At 34.4% G+C, this 17,216-nt stretch overlaps 2 protein-coding genes and 1 long non-coding RNA gene across 15 annotated transcripts; 1 reads left to right on the top strand and 2 right to left on the bottom strand.

Moving 5' to 3' along the window:
* Positions 1-576: 576 nt before the first annotated feature.
* On the top strand, positions 577-4,482 carry LOC105159623 (uncharacterized). Of its 11 annotated transcripts, none has more exons than XR_016065064.1 (6): positions 577-857; positions 1,245-3,385; positions 3,469-3,547; positions 3,643-3,694; positions 3,818-3,895; positions 3,963-4,482. XR_016065064.1 is itself a non-coding variant. In XM_088879338.1 (6 exons), the coding sequence occupies exons 2-5, from the start codon at positions 3,131-3,133 to the stop codon at positions 3,876-3,878; spliced, it is 447 nt and encodes a 148-aa protein (XP_088735464.1). In that variant the 5' UTR covers positions 582-857; positions 1,245-3,130; the 3' UTR covers positions 3,879-3,895; positions 3,963-4,482. The 11 variants fall into 11 exon arrangements, 7 of the variants coding, with proteins under 7 accessions (XP_088735464.1, XP_088735465.1, XP_088735463.1 ...); XR_016065065.1 differs by having other exon boundaries at positions 4,024-4,482; XM_088879338.1 differs by having other exon boundaries at positions 582-857.
* A 102-nt stretch (positions 4,483-4,584) lies between these two features.
* LOC105159624 (uncharacterized) lies at positions 4,585-5,364 on the bottom strand. Of its 3 annotated transcripts, none has more exons than XR_847617.3 (3): positions 5,237-5,364; positions 4,990-5,112; positions 4,585-4,918 (listed from the first exon to the last, which is right to left on the bottom strand). It is a non-coding gene; the product is annotated as an uncharacterized LOC105159624 (long non-coding RNA). The 3 variants fall into 3 exon arrangements; XR_016065066.1 differs by lacking the exon at positions 5,237-5,364 and adding an exon at positions 5,203-5,221; XR_002286893.2 differs by lacking the exon at positions 5,237-5,364 and adding an exon at positions 5,193-5,211.
* A 2,309-nt stretch (positions 5,365-7,673) lies between these two features.
* Positions 7,674-17,216, bottom strand: LOC105159626 (T-complex protein 1 subunit theta). The gene is made up of 13 exons (XM_011076738.3): positions 16,918-17,216; positions 14,904-15,166; positions 14,669-14,815; positions 14,438-14,599; positions 13,067-13,144; positions 12,214-12,347; positions 11,167-11,239; positions 11,013-11,090; positions 10,795-10,917; positions 10,563-10,657; positions 9,448-9,657; positions 8,700-8,757; positions 7,674-7,971 (listed from the first exon to the last, which is right to left on the bottom strand). Exons 1-13 carry the CDS (start codon positions 17,066-17,068, stop codon positions 7,906-7,908), a joined length of 1,638 nt encoding a protein of 545 aa, XP_011075040.1. The 5' UTR covers positions 17,069-17,216; the 3' UTR covers positions 7,674-7,905.

Genomic DNA, 17,216 nt, shown 5'->3' on the forward strand with positions numbered 1-17,216 from the left:
TGTGGTAAAAATCATGTTTAGTCGAATCAATTCAATTATAAAGTAAAATTTGATACACTTATTATTTAATTGATTACTTAAATTATATGTCAATCACACATCAAGTATATTACACTTGTCATATCATTAGTTCAAATCCGACCAACCCAATTTGACTTAAGATTTTCCTAAACACACTCCCCTCAATTTTTTGAAATGTAACTAGCTCTTGAAGCATGGTGTATTGTAATTAATATTTTATTATACTTATTTAATTGAACAAAAAGGGAAAACAATGAAATAAAGAATTAATCAAAATAAATTAATTTTAAATATGTATGAATAATAAATTGTTTAATAAAATTAATTAACCAATAAAGATAGTTATTTGTAAGAAATAAATATATTAGAAGTATTTTAAACAATTCATGTTTTGTGAATCATAGTGAAAACGTCGTTTGTTGTTATTTATTTTAAATGTGAATTACTTAAATAGATTGTTGAAATTAAAAAAATGGCTAAAATACAGACATTCCCTAATTATTTTTACACTTTACCCCCCAATTATTTTTTTTTGGTAACTCGCCTCCTAATCTTTCAAATTTGTTATACATGCCAATTTTTTTAAATTTTCAGGGAAATTATTGAGATTTCTAGTTTGCTGAGAAGCAAGCGCATAAGGGCTGATTTACTTAAGGGCAAATTTGTGATTTCACCCATAATGTTCTTTTAACCCTCATCTGTAAAAAATCCCCAAATTTCACGCCCTAATTTTACAACCTAACTTTTACTCGCCTTGGAAAGAATTGCTACTATGGGCTGGAGATTAAGAGGAGAAGATGATGAAATACCACCTGAAAGACAGGCACCCGACTACGGTAAGTGTTTTCTGTAATTTTTTACTCTTTTTTTTTGTTTGGCGAGTAATGTGGTTAGAATATGGTTGTGGGTGGTTGTATTAGTTTAATGTAATGGTGTTGGAGTAAATTTTTGTTTACTGAGTTGTGAAACATTGTGTTTTATGAATGAATTTTTATTGAGAGTTGTTAGTTGTTTACTAATTATGAAAAGTTGTGAGTGATTTTTTATTAGTTTTGTGTTTGTAGATATGTGTGAATATGAGCATAATGTTGGCTTTTAAAATTTTAAATTGAAATTGGGACCACAAAAAAGTGATATGTACTCCATTGCCTTTAAAATATTGTCTGTTATGTTTTTGGATAAAATGCTTTTCATGGCTTTGATTATTTGTGCTAATATTGCAGGTCCTAACAATGATTATTTCACTATTAGAATGCATTTATTGCTTGAATTGTATGAAATGGCCAAAGAACTGCATATAAACACAGATGCAGTGACATTCTTTTACAGTAGAGATGGGATAAATGATTGCGACTCAATCAGTATGATGAGCACAAATGCTCATACCTTAGAGCTTATAAATTTTGTTAATGACAGAATAATAGGGATCTTCTTAGATCATGGACATGGGTTAGAAAGAAGTCAAAATGAGTCTAGTTCTAGGGCTCACGATTTTGATAATGAGGAAAGTGAAGAGGGTGAAAGAGCTGAAGTGAGCCAGGGGTTAGTAGATGAGGGGATAACAACTGAAGTGAGCCAGGGGGTAGGAGTTATAGTGATAAGAGAATAAGTGAGCCAGGGGGTAGGAGATGAGGGGATAAGAACTGAAGTGAACCAGGGGGTAGAAAATGTGCAAGAGTTGGATGGGGGGATAAAGGGTGATGAAAATCTGCAAGGGATACAAGATGATAGAAACTGTATGGAGAGCCGTGATGAACAATCTGTAGGAGATGATTCTTTCTATTCTGATGTGTTGGTGGATAGTGAAATGGGCTTGAGTGATAAAGTCAGTGACTGGGGAATGGAAGTGAACTGGTGTGGTTTACAAGGGAAGGGAAAAAGAGCAGTTACTCAAAACTCTTCATAAGGCAAAAATCTTCAAATGTATAGAGCCAGAGGCAAGGTTGCTAAAATGGCTGCAGGGCGTGAAGATAAACAGTATGGTATGCTGCAGAGATTGTGAGATCTAACCCTAATACCACTTTCAAGATTAAAACAACAGAGGTTGAGGGTAATTTGTATTTCAAAAGATTTTATTGTTGTTGGGGTGCTCTGAAAACTGGATTACTTAATTTTGTAGGTCACTAATATGCCTTGATGGTTGTCATTTGAAAACTGTTTATGGTGGAATATTACTGTGTGCAGTAGGGATTGCCAATAATTGCATGTATCCATTTACATATGCAGTAAAAAGGAGAAAAAAAAATACATGGCTTTGGTTTCTGGAGTTGTTAATTAATGATTTAGAAATCCCCACTGATAGCAGCAATTGGACAATAATGTCAGACAAGCGAAAGGGCTTATAGAAGCTATTGATATGTTATTACCACATTGTGAGCACATATTCTATGTGCTGCATCTCTACAATAATTTCAAATGGTACATAAGGGTTTATCTTTAAAAATGATTATGTGGAAAGTTGCAAAGGCTACAAAGAATTGTTGACCTTGAAAAAATATTATGTGAATTGAGGGATAGAGATAAGCATGCTTTCAAATGGCTAGCAAAAAAGCCTGCTGCACAGTGGTCCAGAGCATATTTAAGAATCCATTCAAAATGTGACATCCTATTGAATAATTTGTGTGAGAGTTTTAATGTCACAATTGTGGCTGCAAGGAGTAAGCCTATTGTTGACATGTTGGAGACTGTTAGAATGATGTTGATGAAAAGGATCTATGTTAAGAGGGACCAGATAAAAAAATATAAAGGGAATATTGTGTCCAAACATACAAAAAGTGATGGAAGAGCTGAAGATGAACAGCAGGGAATACATTGCTCATTGGAATGATCAGTTTGAGATTGAAGGGTGTTAGAGTGACATACACTGAATCTGACTGAGCAGACATGTAGTTGCAGCAAGTGGCAGCTCACTGGAATACCTTGTGCACATGCAATTTCTAGCATGTTTTTTTTTTTTTTTGGGATACAAACTAGAGGACTACGTGGATGAATGCTATTAGAAGCCTGTGTTCATGAAGGTTTACAGTCACTTAATAACGTTGTTACATGGACCTGAAGAGTGGCCATAGTCAGATAGAAAGCCATTTTGTTGCCTCCAATCATAGAGAGGATGCTAGGTATGCCAAAGAAGCAAGACAGAAAGAAGACTCCCCAAGAACATGAAGAAATGAAACAGAGAACAAAAAAGAAGAAACTTGAAGTCACAAATTGTGGGCAGCATATTGGTATACTGGGAAGACAGGGCTTTCTAATGACTTGCAAGATATGTGGAACTGCAGGCCACAACTCAAGAACATGCCCTCAAAACCCTAAAAATCAGCAACAAGAGCAGAATGTTGAGGTGCCTCCAGCAGAAAAAAATAGAGTAATATCAGTTCATTTTTTTTTTATAACTTAGTTATGCTTGGCCATATAACTAATATTTTTTTTTTGGTATTTTTGTAACAGAAATGCAAAAGAAAAGCAGATGCAAGGCTTGCTACACAAGAACAGAATGTTGAGGTGCCTTTAGCAGAAAAAAAACCAAGTAAACAAACTTCATTTCTATTTTATACCTTAGTGGCTTATGACTTAGTTATGTTTTATCATATAACTAATATTTTGTTGATATTTTTGCAACAGAAAGGCAAAAGAAAAGCATTGCAAGTCTTGCTACACAAAACAATATATTGAGGTCTCTTCAGCAGGAAAAAACCGAGTAAACATATTTCATTTCTATTTTATACCTTAGCGGCTTTATGACTTAGTTATGTTTTGTCATATAACTAAAATTTTATTTTTGGTATTTTTGTAACAGAAAGGCAAAAGAAAACCAGATGCAAGGAATCAAGAACAAGTGGATAAGTGAACTAGATTAACAAGAAGCACTGCAACAGTAAGTTGTATAATAATATTAATAATATTCCTTTACATTAAAATTAACATTTGAATATAACATTTAGTTGCAAGGCATCCACATTTTAAGTAAAAAATCAGTGAGTAGACGTTTGTCACCTAACAAAGGAAGAAAGAATATGATGGTGATTAAGTCCACGGCAAAAAAGAAGGATATAGAGAAAGATTCCCAAGTTCTACAAAGAGCCACAAACAAGGATGCCAAGTTTCAATTTCATCAAGTGCAATAGGTCGATCAACTGTTTGGCATCTCAAATAATGTCCAACGTCATCACAAATCCAGTTCAAGAATGCAGCAAAAAAGAGGACCAGTATGAGCTACCACCAGGTTGCCAACAACAATGATGGATTGATACTGTTATGGAACATGTACATTTGGTGTTAACTTCAGCATATATACAGCCTTTGTTGGCTTCTTTTGAAATTTCTTTGCACATTCCACAACCGGTGTTAATTTCTGCACATGTACAGCCTTGGTTGGCTTCTTATGAATGTCCTTTGAACATTACAAAACAATGCCTTAGATCAATGAAATTAAAGTTCCAGTTTTTGTTGCCCAAGTTTCAATTTCTGTTGCCATTATTCCAGTGCATGATTATTTTCAATTCCATATATCTTATTTGCAATTGCACAGGTATATTAAGGAAACTAACAACAAGAGTTGCAGACTTACACAGGGACAAACTTACATTTTCATTCATAAACAATACTTACATTTACAACTAAATTGGCCATAATACAACTTTTTCCAAAACTAACATTAGCCAACATAGAGTAAACTAAAAACATGCTCGTCTACTCTTCTTCCTTGTTTTTCACATCATACTGTACACTGAAAAACAGCAAATACACAAATCCCCACATCACTTTCTCCTTTTTTTTTCTTTTGTTTTTTGTTCGTCTTCGAGCATGTTTATCCTTCGAATCAATCCTAGGATGATTTGTCGCGACCGCTCACACATTGGAGGATCAAGCCAAGAGAAGATGTTGCAACCCCCCTACCCTACCTCATGAAAAAAATTGATGAAAACATGAGCAAAAATAATTAAATTTCTTCAATATACTTTCACTTACCCTAAATATATCACATATGGCATATCTTCGGCCTGAGTTGAGATCTGTCCAAGATGTTTTCTTCACAGCTCACCTTCGCAGTAGCAATTCTCCTCCATTTTCCTTGTTTCCTCCGTTTTTCATCTATTAAGACAAAATTAGGGCAAATGATTTTAGATCTTGGCTTATAACAACTACTTGAGGTGGGAAATAGGTGAAATTACGTAAAAAGACATTGAAAATCAATCCTTATGTGCGTGCTTCTCACCCAGCCGAAAATCCCAATAATTTGCCTGAAAATTAAAGTAATTTGGCACAACATATTTGAAAGGTTGGGAGGCGAGTTATAAAAAAAATGATTGGGGATAAAGTGAAAAAGACCCCATAGGTTGGGTGTGTCTGCATTTTACCCTTAAAAAATTATTAGCATTTCAAACTATTGTATTATAAGTTATTAAATCGACTTCAAAATATAAACTGTAACATTGATAAATTTTATACCAAAATCCATATATAATTTACTACACCTCCACAATTAAAGAATCTATTTTCTTAAATTTTCTATTGAAAAAAAATAATTTTAGAAATATATATCTCAATATTTACACCAAAATAGTTGACTTAGTAACACAAAAACAAACCAAAATAAAAAGTTAAGAGTATAATCAACAAAACTAAAAAATTTTACCATGAAACTATCTATATATTCAGTCTTTATGGGCATTTCATAAAAATCTTAATAAATTACAACTATTGTAAACCATATAATAAATTATTATATTAGTACTTAAACGCTAACAAGGCCTCTGAATGACCGTTCAGAAAAGGCCTACCCATTTATTCCCAATCTATCACTTGCTCGTCCCTCTCTCATGAAAATGATCTCTCTTCTCTTGGCGACTTTGACTCATGTCTATAGCCAGTAGCTAAGACGATTCCATTCAAGCATTCTCATTCAACGATCTATCAATGCTGCCCTTATTCTTTATTTTTTTTTTTCAAAATTCCTTTCTTTCTACTAGTTCTTACATAACATAAGCAATTTGCAGGTATATTAATGATATTTTTCAAAATAATTCAAATTTTATAAAATATTTATAATTATTTTTTATAATAAATAAATAAATGTTATAATTATTTTTTTATGTACTTATTTAATTGAATAAGTTGGGAAAATAATAAAATAAAGAATTCATCAAAAAAATCAATAAAATAAATTAATTTTGAATATGTATGAATAATAAATTATTTAATAAAATTAATTAACCAATAAATATAGTTATTTTAGAGAAATAAGTATTTTAAACAATTCATATTTTCTGAATCATAGTGAAAATGTCAATTATTGTTATTTATTTTAAATGTCAATTACTTAAATAAAATTTTGAAATAAAAAATTATTAGTGTTTTAAACTATTGAATTATAAGTTATTAAACTAACTTCAAAATATAAACTGTAACATTGATAAATTTTATACCAAAATTCATATATAATTTACTACACCTCCACAATTAAAGAATCTATTTTCTTAAATTTTTTATTGAAAAAATTCAATTTTAGAAATATATATCTCAACAATTACACCAAAATAGTTGACTTAGAACGCAAAAACAAACCAATAAAAAGTTAAGAGATATATTGAAAAATAATAGAATCAACAAAACTCAAAAATTTTACCATAAAACTATTCATTAAAGACATTGTATAACAATCTTAATAAATTGCAATTATTGTAAACCATATAATAATGATTATATTAGTACTTAAACAAACAATTATTATTAATTATACCTTTCAAAATAATTCAAAATTCTATAAAATATTTATAATTATTTTTCATAATAAATAAAGTAATGTTATTTCCCACATGCAACTCATGCACCTTAGTAGTCGCATTAAAAGACTCAAAAATCTTATCAATTTTCCTCCTCTGTTCTGTTTTCACAATTAGCGTTCAGGATAAACATTTTTCTTTCTTATTTGATGCCTGGTAATGTTGAGATGATCCTCAAGCTGCTCAAGTCAGCTGGCAAAGAACCAAAATTTATTATTAATATAAAGAAATCTTATGCTTAAAAGGGAGTTAAATGGCACGACCACTTGTTAGGGCAGAAGCAGTACTCTACAATTGCAGAGTTTACCGATGAAAGAGTATACTCAACCAGATTATTATACTGAACTATAATAAGGCGGCCCAGATTTCAGCAAATTGGATTCCATCTCTTAGGATACCAAAACCATAGAAACCCCGTTTGTGTGGCTTGAGATACAGATACTACAACACCAGACCATGCCAAATCTGGGTAGTTCAGGCTGCATAACCATCCTACCACTTTCAGGCTCAATCTTATGGCAAATTAAGAAATCTAGGTGCTTTCTCCACTGATTTAAGTAGCTTGCCTGATGACAAACCATGAGGATGAATCTGTAAGAGACAGAAGAGCTCCATTCTACCCAACCTCAGGGGCATATTTACCTAATTCTCAGTTAACCTTATTCCACAGAATAACGCATCCAAATGGCTCAACAGCCAGGCACAAAATAATCTCAATGCCATCTCTCTAACAGTACTAACAGAAGGCAGCAGCATAGTTGTTTCTCAACACATAGATATGCAGTACAATTTAGTGTCCCAGAACTTGTGTTGGCCAGGGAATTGAGCTTAAGGAAAGGGAAGCACTACACACCAAAAATGAATAGTCTGTTGCAACACAACCATCAATAGCAGTCCACTAACCAAAATAGGAATGATAAGCAACATATACAATCAACACTAACCATTGAAGTAATAACAAATTTTTTCTTCACCCAAATAAAATAACATCAAAAAGGAATATGATGACCATAAAAGATAATATTAAAATTGATTTCCGACTTGATAAGGCTCAGGGGGGCTTCATCAAAAACATCTCAAGAAAATATGTAGCTAACAAAACTTAATCCTCATCCATCCCTGCAGGTGCGTCCCTTTTTGGACCACCAGCTGGTTTTGCCATTATGATCTGCAGGTAAAAAAGTAAGGTTTTAGCACCTAAGAACAGAGATGAAACTGCTTAACCAAAATAGAAAAGGAAGAATGAGTAGTAAAATTAAGATGATACTCACTTGTTTAGTTTAAAGAGCAAAACCGGTTGTTCTAAGAATATAAATAAACTATGACAGACCATTGCCTTACAAGGTTCATTAGGGTGGGAATGAGAGCACACTCAACCCTGGTAGGGGGGATGAGTACTGGGATATTTGGGGGTTGAGGGAGGGAGGGAGAGAGGAATATATAATAACCCTTACAGAAAAGTTGTGGGGGGAAGAATGCCAATAACAGAGAGCAATGTTGCAGGCAGGAAAGAAGTGCAAAAATATAATCCAAAAAGAAAATTCACAGATTAATCTAAACCAAAGCACGGAAAAACAGTTAGAAAGGTTGAAGACTCCAAATTTGGCAGTAATGGCAAGCAGAGCTGCAACCATCCAGGTGCCAGTTTTACGAAGTAGCAAGCGGAGTGGTAATCATCCCAAGAATCCACATTATCCAAAATAGGTAGCCAATCTGGGGCACAACTTAGATAACGAAGTATATGAATGATGACTCTTCCTAAAATCCCGGGATACTTCACTTACCTCACTCATATAAACTAAAGCAGTAATGTCAAAGCAACATAAAGCCCTCGAACACCAAAACCTACACCCAACATTCTGGAAAAAGATGAAAAGACTGACAAATGGTATTTACCTGATCTACTCGTAAGACAGTACAGGCAGCATCTGCAGCATACTTTAGGGCAAAGAATCTGCAGAAAATAGTAAAAAGACACACAAGAAATAACATAACCAGCTTGATTTGACTAACTATTCAAATATTGTGCACAATCAAGATCTTCTCAAAATCAAGCCACAGAAAAACGTATCAAGGATGACAACAGATGTGTTTGCTGACTACCATCCCAGTCCAACCAGGATAAGACAGATTTGGAACTAAAATTAGTTTCTCAGGCAGGTAAGAAAGCAAGTTGTTTTTCTTATCAACTTAAATTTTCAGGTATTCGTTGATTAATAAATCAAGTCTGACAACCTAAATACAGTGAAAAATTTGAAAAATAAAATGCCATCAAGCAGATTTATCTGCTACAATCTTTCCCTACTGAGTAAGATCCAATTTGGTAAGGAATTTTAGTTCCATTGATACATTGAGAAGGTTTGAAGGTAAATCATAAATGTATTAGCAAAAGGCGCATGTGGTAGATTGAAATAATTGGCGTGGGTTTGGTTGACCACAGCTAAGGTGTGGAAGAAGCCAAGTTGCAATGAGAATAGACTAGCCCGACACCAAAGAAGAGGACTATGTGTTTGAACAAACCCCACCATAAACAACTCTAAGCAATTTCCAAAATTTTCAATTAGCAAGAATTATTTTACTGAAGAAAAGATGTGCCCAAAACTACAACTTCTAAATTATTCCACACTTACAAGTAGCAACTTACTTGGTAATGTGGAGGTCCCTTATATGCATGGTAGAGACATCCCTGCAGACACCATCCTCCAAATGGATGCCCACTTTGTTGTTACCGGATGCATGTTCAGCATATAAAGATGAAATGATTTCTATTGCATTAAGCCCAGCATTCTCAGCCAAAGTTTTGGGTATCATTTCAAAACTTTCCGCAAATTTTGCAATGGCATACTGATCCAATCTGGAAGATGACAATTAAACTCATTAAGGTATATACGAATCAATCAACATAACAAATGAAACTAATCAATCAACAACTTCACAATTAGAGTTTTGCAAATCCAAAACACAAATACAGCCAACATTCAGGAAACAACTATTCATTAAATCTTATACAATTGCCACAGGACAAATAAACTAGCCAAGACACAAGAATAACCACCAGAAGTATTGATACTCATATTTATGAACTAGTGAATCTGGAATGAGAGGCATTTGGTAAGTAAGAATGGATCACTAGAGAGACTCAACACATTACCCATTTTCTTTTTTGTACTGAATCTATCTAAATACTAATGCTATAGTAAGATACGCCTCATTTTAGGAAGAAGAGTGCTAGAGAATCATTTATAAATAGGATTTTTCAACAATGTTTGAATATGTATTTCTTTCTTTGGTTGGGGAAAATATTTGGGAGAAGTTGGTTTGGATAACTATTGCATGTTTAGGTTTTTCTTTCCAAGGAGGATATTTATATTAGTATGTGTGTGTATTATTTGATGATACAAGTATATATGTAGTGATTTGTTAGTCATATAAATATATAGGTAATGATTGGATTTGTAAGTAGATATTAATGGTGCTAAATCAATATATAATATGTATATATATAAGTTTAGGTGAGTGAATGAGTAGATGATGTACATATATATCGTATTATGCATAATGATGCAAGGGATATGCATGTAAGTGTGTACATAATGATTGTAGGTGGGTGTGTATATGATTGTAGTGATTGCGTTGCGGAGAAACTTCCTGGAAAACTCTCTGCCCAACACATTTTTGGTTAGGAATACCTGAAACTTCTCCCAAGTTATAACCGAACACAGCTAAAAGTTGTGCATAGATATATATCAAACAAAATACCCTGTTTCTTTGAAAGAAAATTCCTTCAGCCTTCTAGCTAATTCAATTTCAGTAGCTGCAGCTCCAGGTACTGTCCGACTATCTCTGCACATTGCCTGGAGGAAAAAAAAAATTAAGAACTAAAGTAACAATCTATTTTGTTCAGATGACAACAGAAAACTGTAATGTGCATTCTCTGATGGTAGCATAAAACAAAGCTACACTGGGAAACTTCATCATGAATGAATATTACCCTGTATGTATTCACACCATCATCAACTGCTCTTTCAAGGTCATCCAGAATGCTATCAGTGCTTCCTCGCAGCACAACAGTAGACACAGAATTTCCACCTTGTTCATTTTTAACAATTGTAACCTATTAGACATTAAGAGAATAAAATGTCAGCAAGGATGGAAGCAACAAAATTGAGGATGAGCAATATAAGCATAAAAGAAGCTTGGCTGTTATACCCTAGCCCCGCCTATTTCTTCCACTAAAACAGAATCAACATATCCAAGGTCATCTGGATTTGGCTGACTGAGCTTTAACTATTATCACAAAGAGAGCTGTTAGGGAGATCAATATACATGCACGATAAAACCCAATTGAATCTGTTACGCTTACAAGAGCGACAGCACCAGTAGTGCGGCAAAATCGTCTTAGTTCAAATTTGGAGCTGATTTTTAACACCATGAGCCTACAAAACCAAGTTTTGGAGGTTCAATCACATCAAACTATGAAGTACACAGAGTAAGGACAAAAGGACATGTGTGCATACACGAATAGCAGAAAATAAATAATCCCAAGAGCAAACATAGCAAGGTAATACAAAACAATTTGACTGATAAAGATTGTCCAGCAATAACCATAAGAAAGGATGGTGACAAATACTAAGTTCAATTTCCATCACTAATTATCTCCCAAGATGTCCTTTACCATTGTCCATTCTAAAACTTACAGGGGGCACGACCCAAACCCACCCCTTCCAAATTATCGACTTCAAGCCCAGGACGGATTTTTACTTTCTGGGCAAGCCGTAATATTTATAAATATCTTTTATTTATGTAAAAAAAATTAATATATATATTTGCAAAAAAAATAATATTTTTTGGCATAATAATAATTTATTAGTATTAATAAATAGTAGTTTAAAAAATTAAAATTAATTAATTGTGAAAATAGAAACTTTAATCCAGTTTTGCAGGTTAGACCCGCCGAGGCCGGCGCTTAAGAGGGGGGGAGGGTATTGAGTGTGACAAAACCCGGCCTGTTGCTATCAACGACCAAGAAACAAGATAATAACAAAACAGAGATGGAGTAAGGACCAGATAGACTTATTGATCACAAGTATTCTTTTGCAGATGAACATTTGGATTGGAAATAATACATCTATTTGCATCCCCACCCAGATACTCCATCTCAAAAGAAAGAGAAAAGGGAATTGAACACACACATTACTCATATATGACACTTGGCATATCCAACACAAGATGAGGGGACAAAAGTCATATAAACTTAAAAGAACCACTAGCTTGAATAGGCATGTAGAGATGAAGACTCAAGATATCATCACACTGGAGAGCCGTATAAATATCAAGGGCAATCTACCATTTATAACTGGCTCAAGGACTTTGATGGAAACATAATCAATACAAGGAAAGGAGACTCTACTTGTAGCGTTCACAAAAGTGCAATGCCATTTCCCCAACCGCTGCTCCACTAACAATGACCTTTGCACCTGAATCAGCAACTGCTTTAATTATCTCCTGAACCTTAGCTTCTTCAGTTTTTGCATAATTCTCAAGCTGCAAAGACATAAGACATACAGGATATATCAACTCTATCAGCATTTACTTCGAATTAAATTTGCGAGTTTTCTTACCTGCACGGACTTGCATCTGTTAAATCATTTAGGTTTCTTATAAGAGGACAACTCAGGAGGTAGTGGTGCTTCAACTGACATTGGATTCTAAACATTATTTTGACGACCATTTATAGTAAAAATATGAAAAAAAATTCAATTGATCTGAAGCTTTTTTTGCCCATCTACCAGAAATGGTATAAGCATATACTTTATGAATAGAAATGATAAAGTGACATGTAAAAGATATTAACCAATTCTGCAAATAGGATTCCACTTCAAAGATGCAAGAAGAAATGCCTCAATAAATTTACATAAACAAGTTCTATTTCCAAGTAATCAGTGTAAAAAGAAACTTAAACATTATGCAACTAACCCGTTACAAGAAAAGAAAATCTCCATCTAACTCTGTGTCGTTCAGTCTGTCAACCTCAGAACACTAATTAGGAGAAACTGAAAATAGAAGTTCAAAAAAGAGAAGCCCAATTGCCTGCTTGAATTTTATATTCAAATCTGAAAGAATAGTCCATAAACTTTCTTAAGATAATAAAACTAAATCGTAAAGCAAGGAATATAAGAAAATTCAGTAAAATGACAAAAAAGGAAAAAACATAGAAGAGCTTTAGAAGGCTGATGGCAGAGAGTGCAATTCTCATGTGGTACCTGCTCAGCATTATGAATAAGAACAGTTCCTTTGGTTTCTGTTGCAGTCGTATCAACACCCCCAACAAAAACAGCAACCTGAAACAGTGAATAACAAAGGACCAAATTCACCATACTACAGGCATTCAAAGACATGTTGACAAAACAGAAAGAATGGATCTCTCCATGTATAACAGAAACAGTCATTACAAACTCAGCAATGAAGTGGCAAGCCAGGCAAAAAAAACATGTCTTCATACAAGTAAAGTTTGAATTCTCTACCACAGTTTATGCTCACTCTCACAGCCACCTATTCCACCTCCAAACCCCTGCCCCCCAAAAAACTATACATAGGACAGGAAGAGAACAGAACTTAGAGCTTGTTTGGTTGAAATGGAAGTGAACGTATAAGAAAAATGGCAGAAAAAAGGAATGTATAAAAATGTTTTGTGTTTGCTTCAGAAGAATAATGCAGGGGAAGCAAAACAAAATGTATATAAACGCCATCGGAGCCCAATTTTTTATCCGTTTAAAATTGGCGAAAAGTGGAATTTTAAGGCTCCAAAGACATAAAAAGTCCTCATGCATTCATTACCGTTTTACCCATAAACATAGTTTCCGCCAAATATATAAATATATTTTCTCACTTACCTTTATCCCTTCTCCCACTAAAAAGGATATTTTTTTATTCTTGATATTTACAAGAAGAAATTTTATTTACTCTATTATCCATAGACATAATTTTTTCCATTTTAATTTTTATTTACATCGATACGAATTTTTCAAGTTTAATTCATAAATTCATCATAAGCAAATTAAAAAAATTTTAACAGTAACTTGTTCATTTCTCTGTCATACAACTAACGAAAAATTGTTAATGGATAAAACTATAAAAGTACATTAATAAATAAATAATCCTCCATGCACTATGTTTTATAATACCAAAGAGAAGTATGAGTTCACTTCCATTTGGATCATACCAAACAACTTAAAAAACTTACAGAAAAGTATTCTATTACCCCTTTGTAAAACATATTTCACTTGCTCTAACCCTTTCACCCTTCCTCTCATTGAACCAAAAGAAGCCTAAAAAGAATTCCAACAGCAAGCACCTCTTTAAATTCTGCATTTCTGACCAGGAGATGTATTGCCAACACTGGGAAGGTTTTTTCCAAAGGTTGGCTGTTCACAACGTCAAACAACCATGGGAACAAAACCAAACAACAGCTACACCTTTACAGGCACTTTATTACAACATATCTACCCATGGCTATCAACCTATCCCTGGAATACCACAATGAATCATAAAAACAAAACAGGACTTCGGCTTCTTTAGATGCGAGGAAAACAAGACGGGAAAATAATGCAGCAACCACTTACGGTGATACTCACCTTAGCCTTTTCCACTCTCTTGATAGTCCCAACAGCATCACTCTTCAATACCATGCCCCGAACTACAACAGAATCGTGCAAACCTCCACCCAAGAGCTTTGCAACTCTGACATTATCCACGTTGAAGTTAACAGGATTCTTGGGACAAACTTGCATACAAGCCTGCAAAGAAAACAGATTGCTGCTCAGTAATGCGAAATTAGTACACTGACAGTAGCAATTCAGATTTACCTCAGCAATGAGAGGACATAATACATCCTCTTGGCCAAATTGTTTGCTGGCTACTGCAGATCTCATTCGTGAAATGACATCATCTTTATCTCTAACATTCATACTTTCAGAACCTTCTTCAACCAATTCCTCCAATATCACAACTGTCTACAATACGTCATGCTTTAATTAACAATCAAGGAAGAACATTATTACATCTCTTCAGCTTTAATAGAATGAGATCACAATGTCAAACCTTATTAATGGCCTTTGTGTATCCAATGATAATCTCACTAGGGTGCAGGCCCATCCTAATAAGTTCCTCGGCATTTTGAAGAAGCTCCCCAGCAAATGAAATAGTCAAATTAGCTCCATCCCCAATCTCCTCTTGCTGTGCTTTCCCAGCCAAGACTAAAATTTTAGCCGCGGGATGCTGAACCTCCAGCTCATTTACAATTGTTCCAGCATCATTTGTGACAAAGAGCTTATCCAAATGATTGATAACCATCTTATTCATGCCTGAAAGAGAGATGAAGAGTCATGATTGATAATGGGAAGACATATGATTAGCTGATATGACCTAGATTCTAGAAAACTGATGAGGTTGCATAAACTAACACTAGAGCAAAATATACTAGCATGTACCATAAGGTTTTGAAATGTAAGTGAGAAAGGAAAAGCAATCCGGTTAACTAAACAAGAGTACTCCAATATGAAACTGGAAACAATACATTTAGTGTAATCAATATTCCCCTAAGCACAGCAAGGGGAAGCACAATGAAAAGTGAAACAGCATTGATCTAGTGAATAAATGTCAATTAAGCTACAGCATGTTGACAGATGTTTATGAGGGAACAACTTCTTTATAAATTCTTAAAATAAGAAAACCATAATGTTCTTAAGAAGTCATAAAAGAGAATACCGCAAACCTATATTTCCAGATAGATCATTTCATCTTTGACCATTGCATTTGAAGGCATAAAAGTTGAGAATTAAGCTGAGAAATCATTTGAAAGCTATGCCATCAAGCTACAATTAACGGCTAAAACACATTTCCACAGATAGATGAGAAGCTTGAAACTTGTTAAAATATAGAAGTGCAGAGGGCTAAGATTTAAATAGTATTATTATGAACCTGTTAGCTAGTGCTCTAGCATTTTATCTACGTCTTGATAGTTCAATTTGTTGTTAAGGCATCCATTGAGAATACAAACAAGCTTCACTTGTCTCAAACCTCTCAAGCACCTCAAGATCTTACAAAATGAGCTTAAGATGAGGTAAAGAATAGTTATTATCGAGCCTAGAAGATAGCGTTCTGGGGAACTCGTGTTTCACAGGTTTACTGAGTACAATGGAGCACTGTTGTCTAGTCATAGTTTGGCAAACAGAGACACTAAAAGAAATCCAAACCTGCATCTCTCCAAAAATGGTCGTTTTAAATTTTAATTCATCCATATAAGAGCTACAACTAACAGAGCTATACTGGCTTACTATGCCTGCAAAATTGTAATCTAACACTTTTATGAAGTTCTGCAATAAATTGTTAGGAAGTCAATGCCAAAAAATACCAGTATAACTTTGTTCAAAATTCACCAAGTTTATGGATCAATAGCCAGGCTAGGATTTGTGAAGTCTAGTTCACAAAGGATCTTTGTTAGTTAAAATAATTACGAAAAACTGTACTGGAACTGATCTGATCCTGTGCTACTAGTTCTCAATCAAAAACTAAGGAACACGTACTGCATGAGCAAGGGTAGTCTAAGCTACACTGTGGAAAACCTCAGATACAAGTAAAAATTACTTGTACAGCTAAAGGCCCTGTCTTATTCTTCAACTGGGATTAATTGAAAGAAAAATTACTATATTACACGAAGATCAAAAACCAAGGTACTATTATTTATAAACTTGTTTACTTCTGCAAGGAGTTCAACTCGGTCTCACTTAGCCATTTAGTATATGTGAGGACGTGTGTCCGTTTGTAGGAGGGGAGCCAGTGCCTCTGAGAAATCAATCCTCGAGAAACAAAGATCCCAATCAAAGCTAGTGTTTTAAGTACATTTTCAGTAAACTAAGTTTGGCTCGGTATTTTAACAGGGACTGTAATAAGTACAGTCTTACCTACATTACCAGTAGACGCTGATACACTATGAAACTGAACGCTTTAGTGAGTAGGCCAACCCAGTCAGAGTGAAGTATAATCAACAAACAAAAGTATATGAACAAATAAATCCGAAAGTCCTTAAGAAAGGAAAGGGAAAAAAGAGATAAACCATTGGGGCCGAGAGAGGTGCGAGTAATGGTCGAGAGCTGCTTGCAGGCGTCGATGTTTTTCAGCACCGCCTCATCCAACCCCGACAGATGGCGATGGCCCTCTTTCAGCATTGTCTGTATCCCATACGGTTGCATTGAGAACCCTACCATTTTTGCGAGAATGCTACTGATTTGTTTGGAAGGAGTTCTCTATGGATCACACTCGGGCAAACGGGAAAAAGCCAGCAGGGTGGTTACTGTTATAAGTGAAACTGGGAGAGAGAAGCCCTAGAAGACCCCACAGTGTCCACAAGCCACG

The sequence above is a fragment of the Sesamum indicum genome, linkage group LG4 (genome assembly GCF_026168435.1).
Source record: "Sesamum indicum cultivar Baizhima isolate 11 linkage group LG4, ASM2616843v1, whole genome shotgun sequence".
Taxonomy (NCBI): Eukaryota; Viridiplantae; Streptophyta; class Magnoliopsida; order Lamiales; family Pedaliaceae; genus Sesamum; species Sesamum indicum.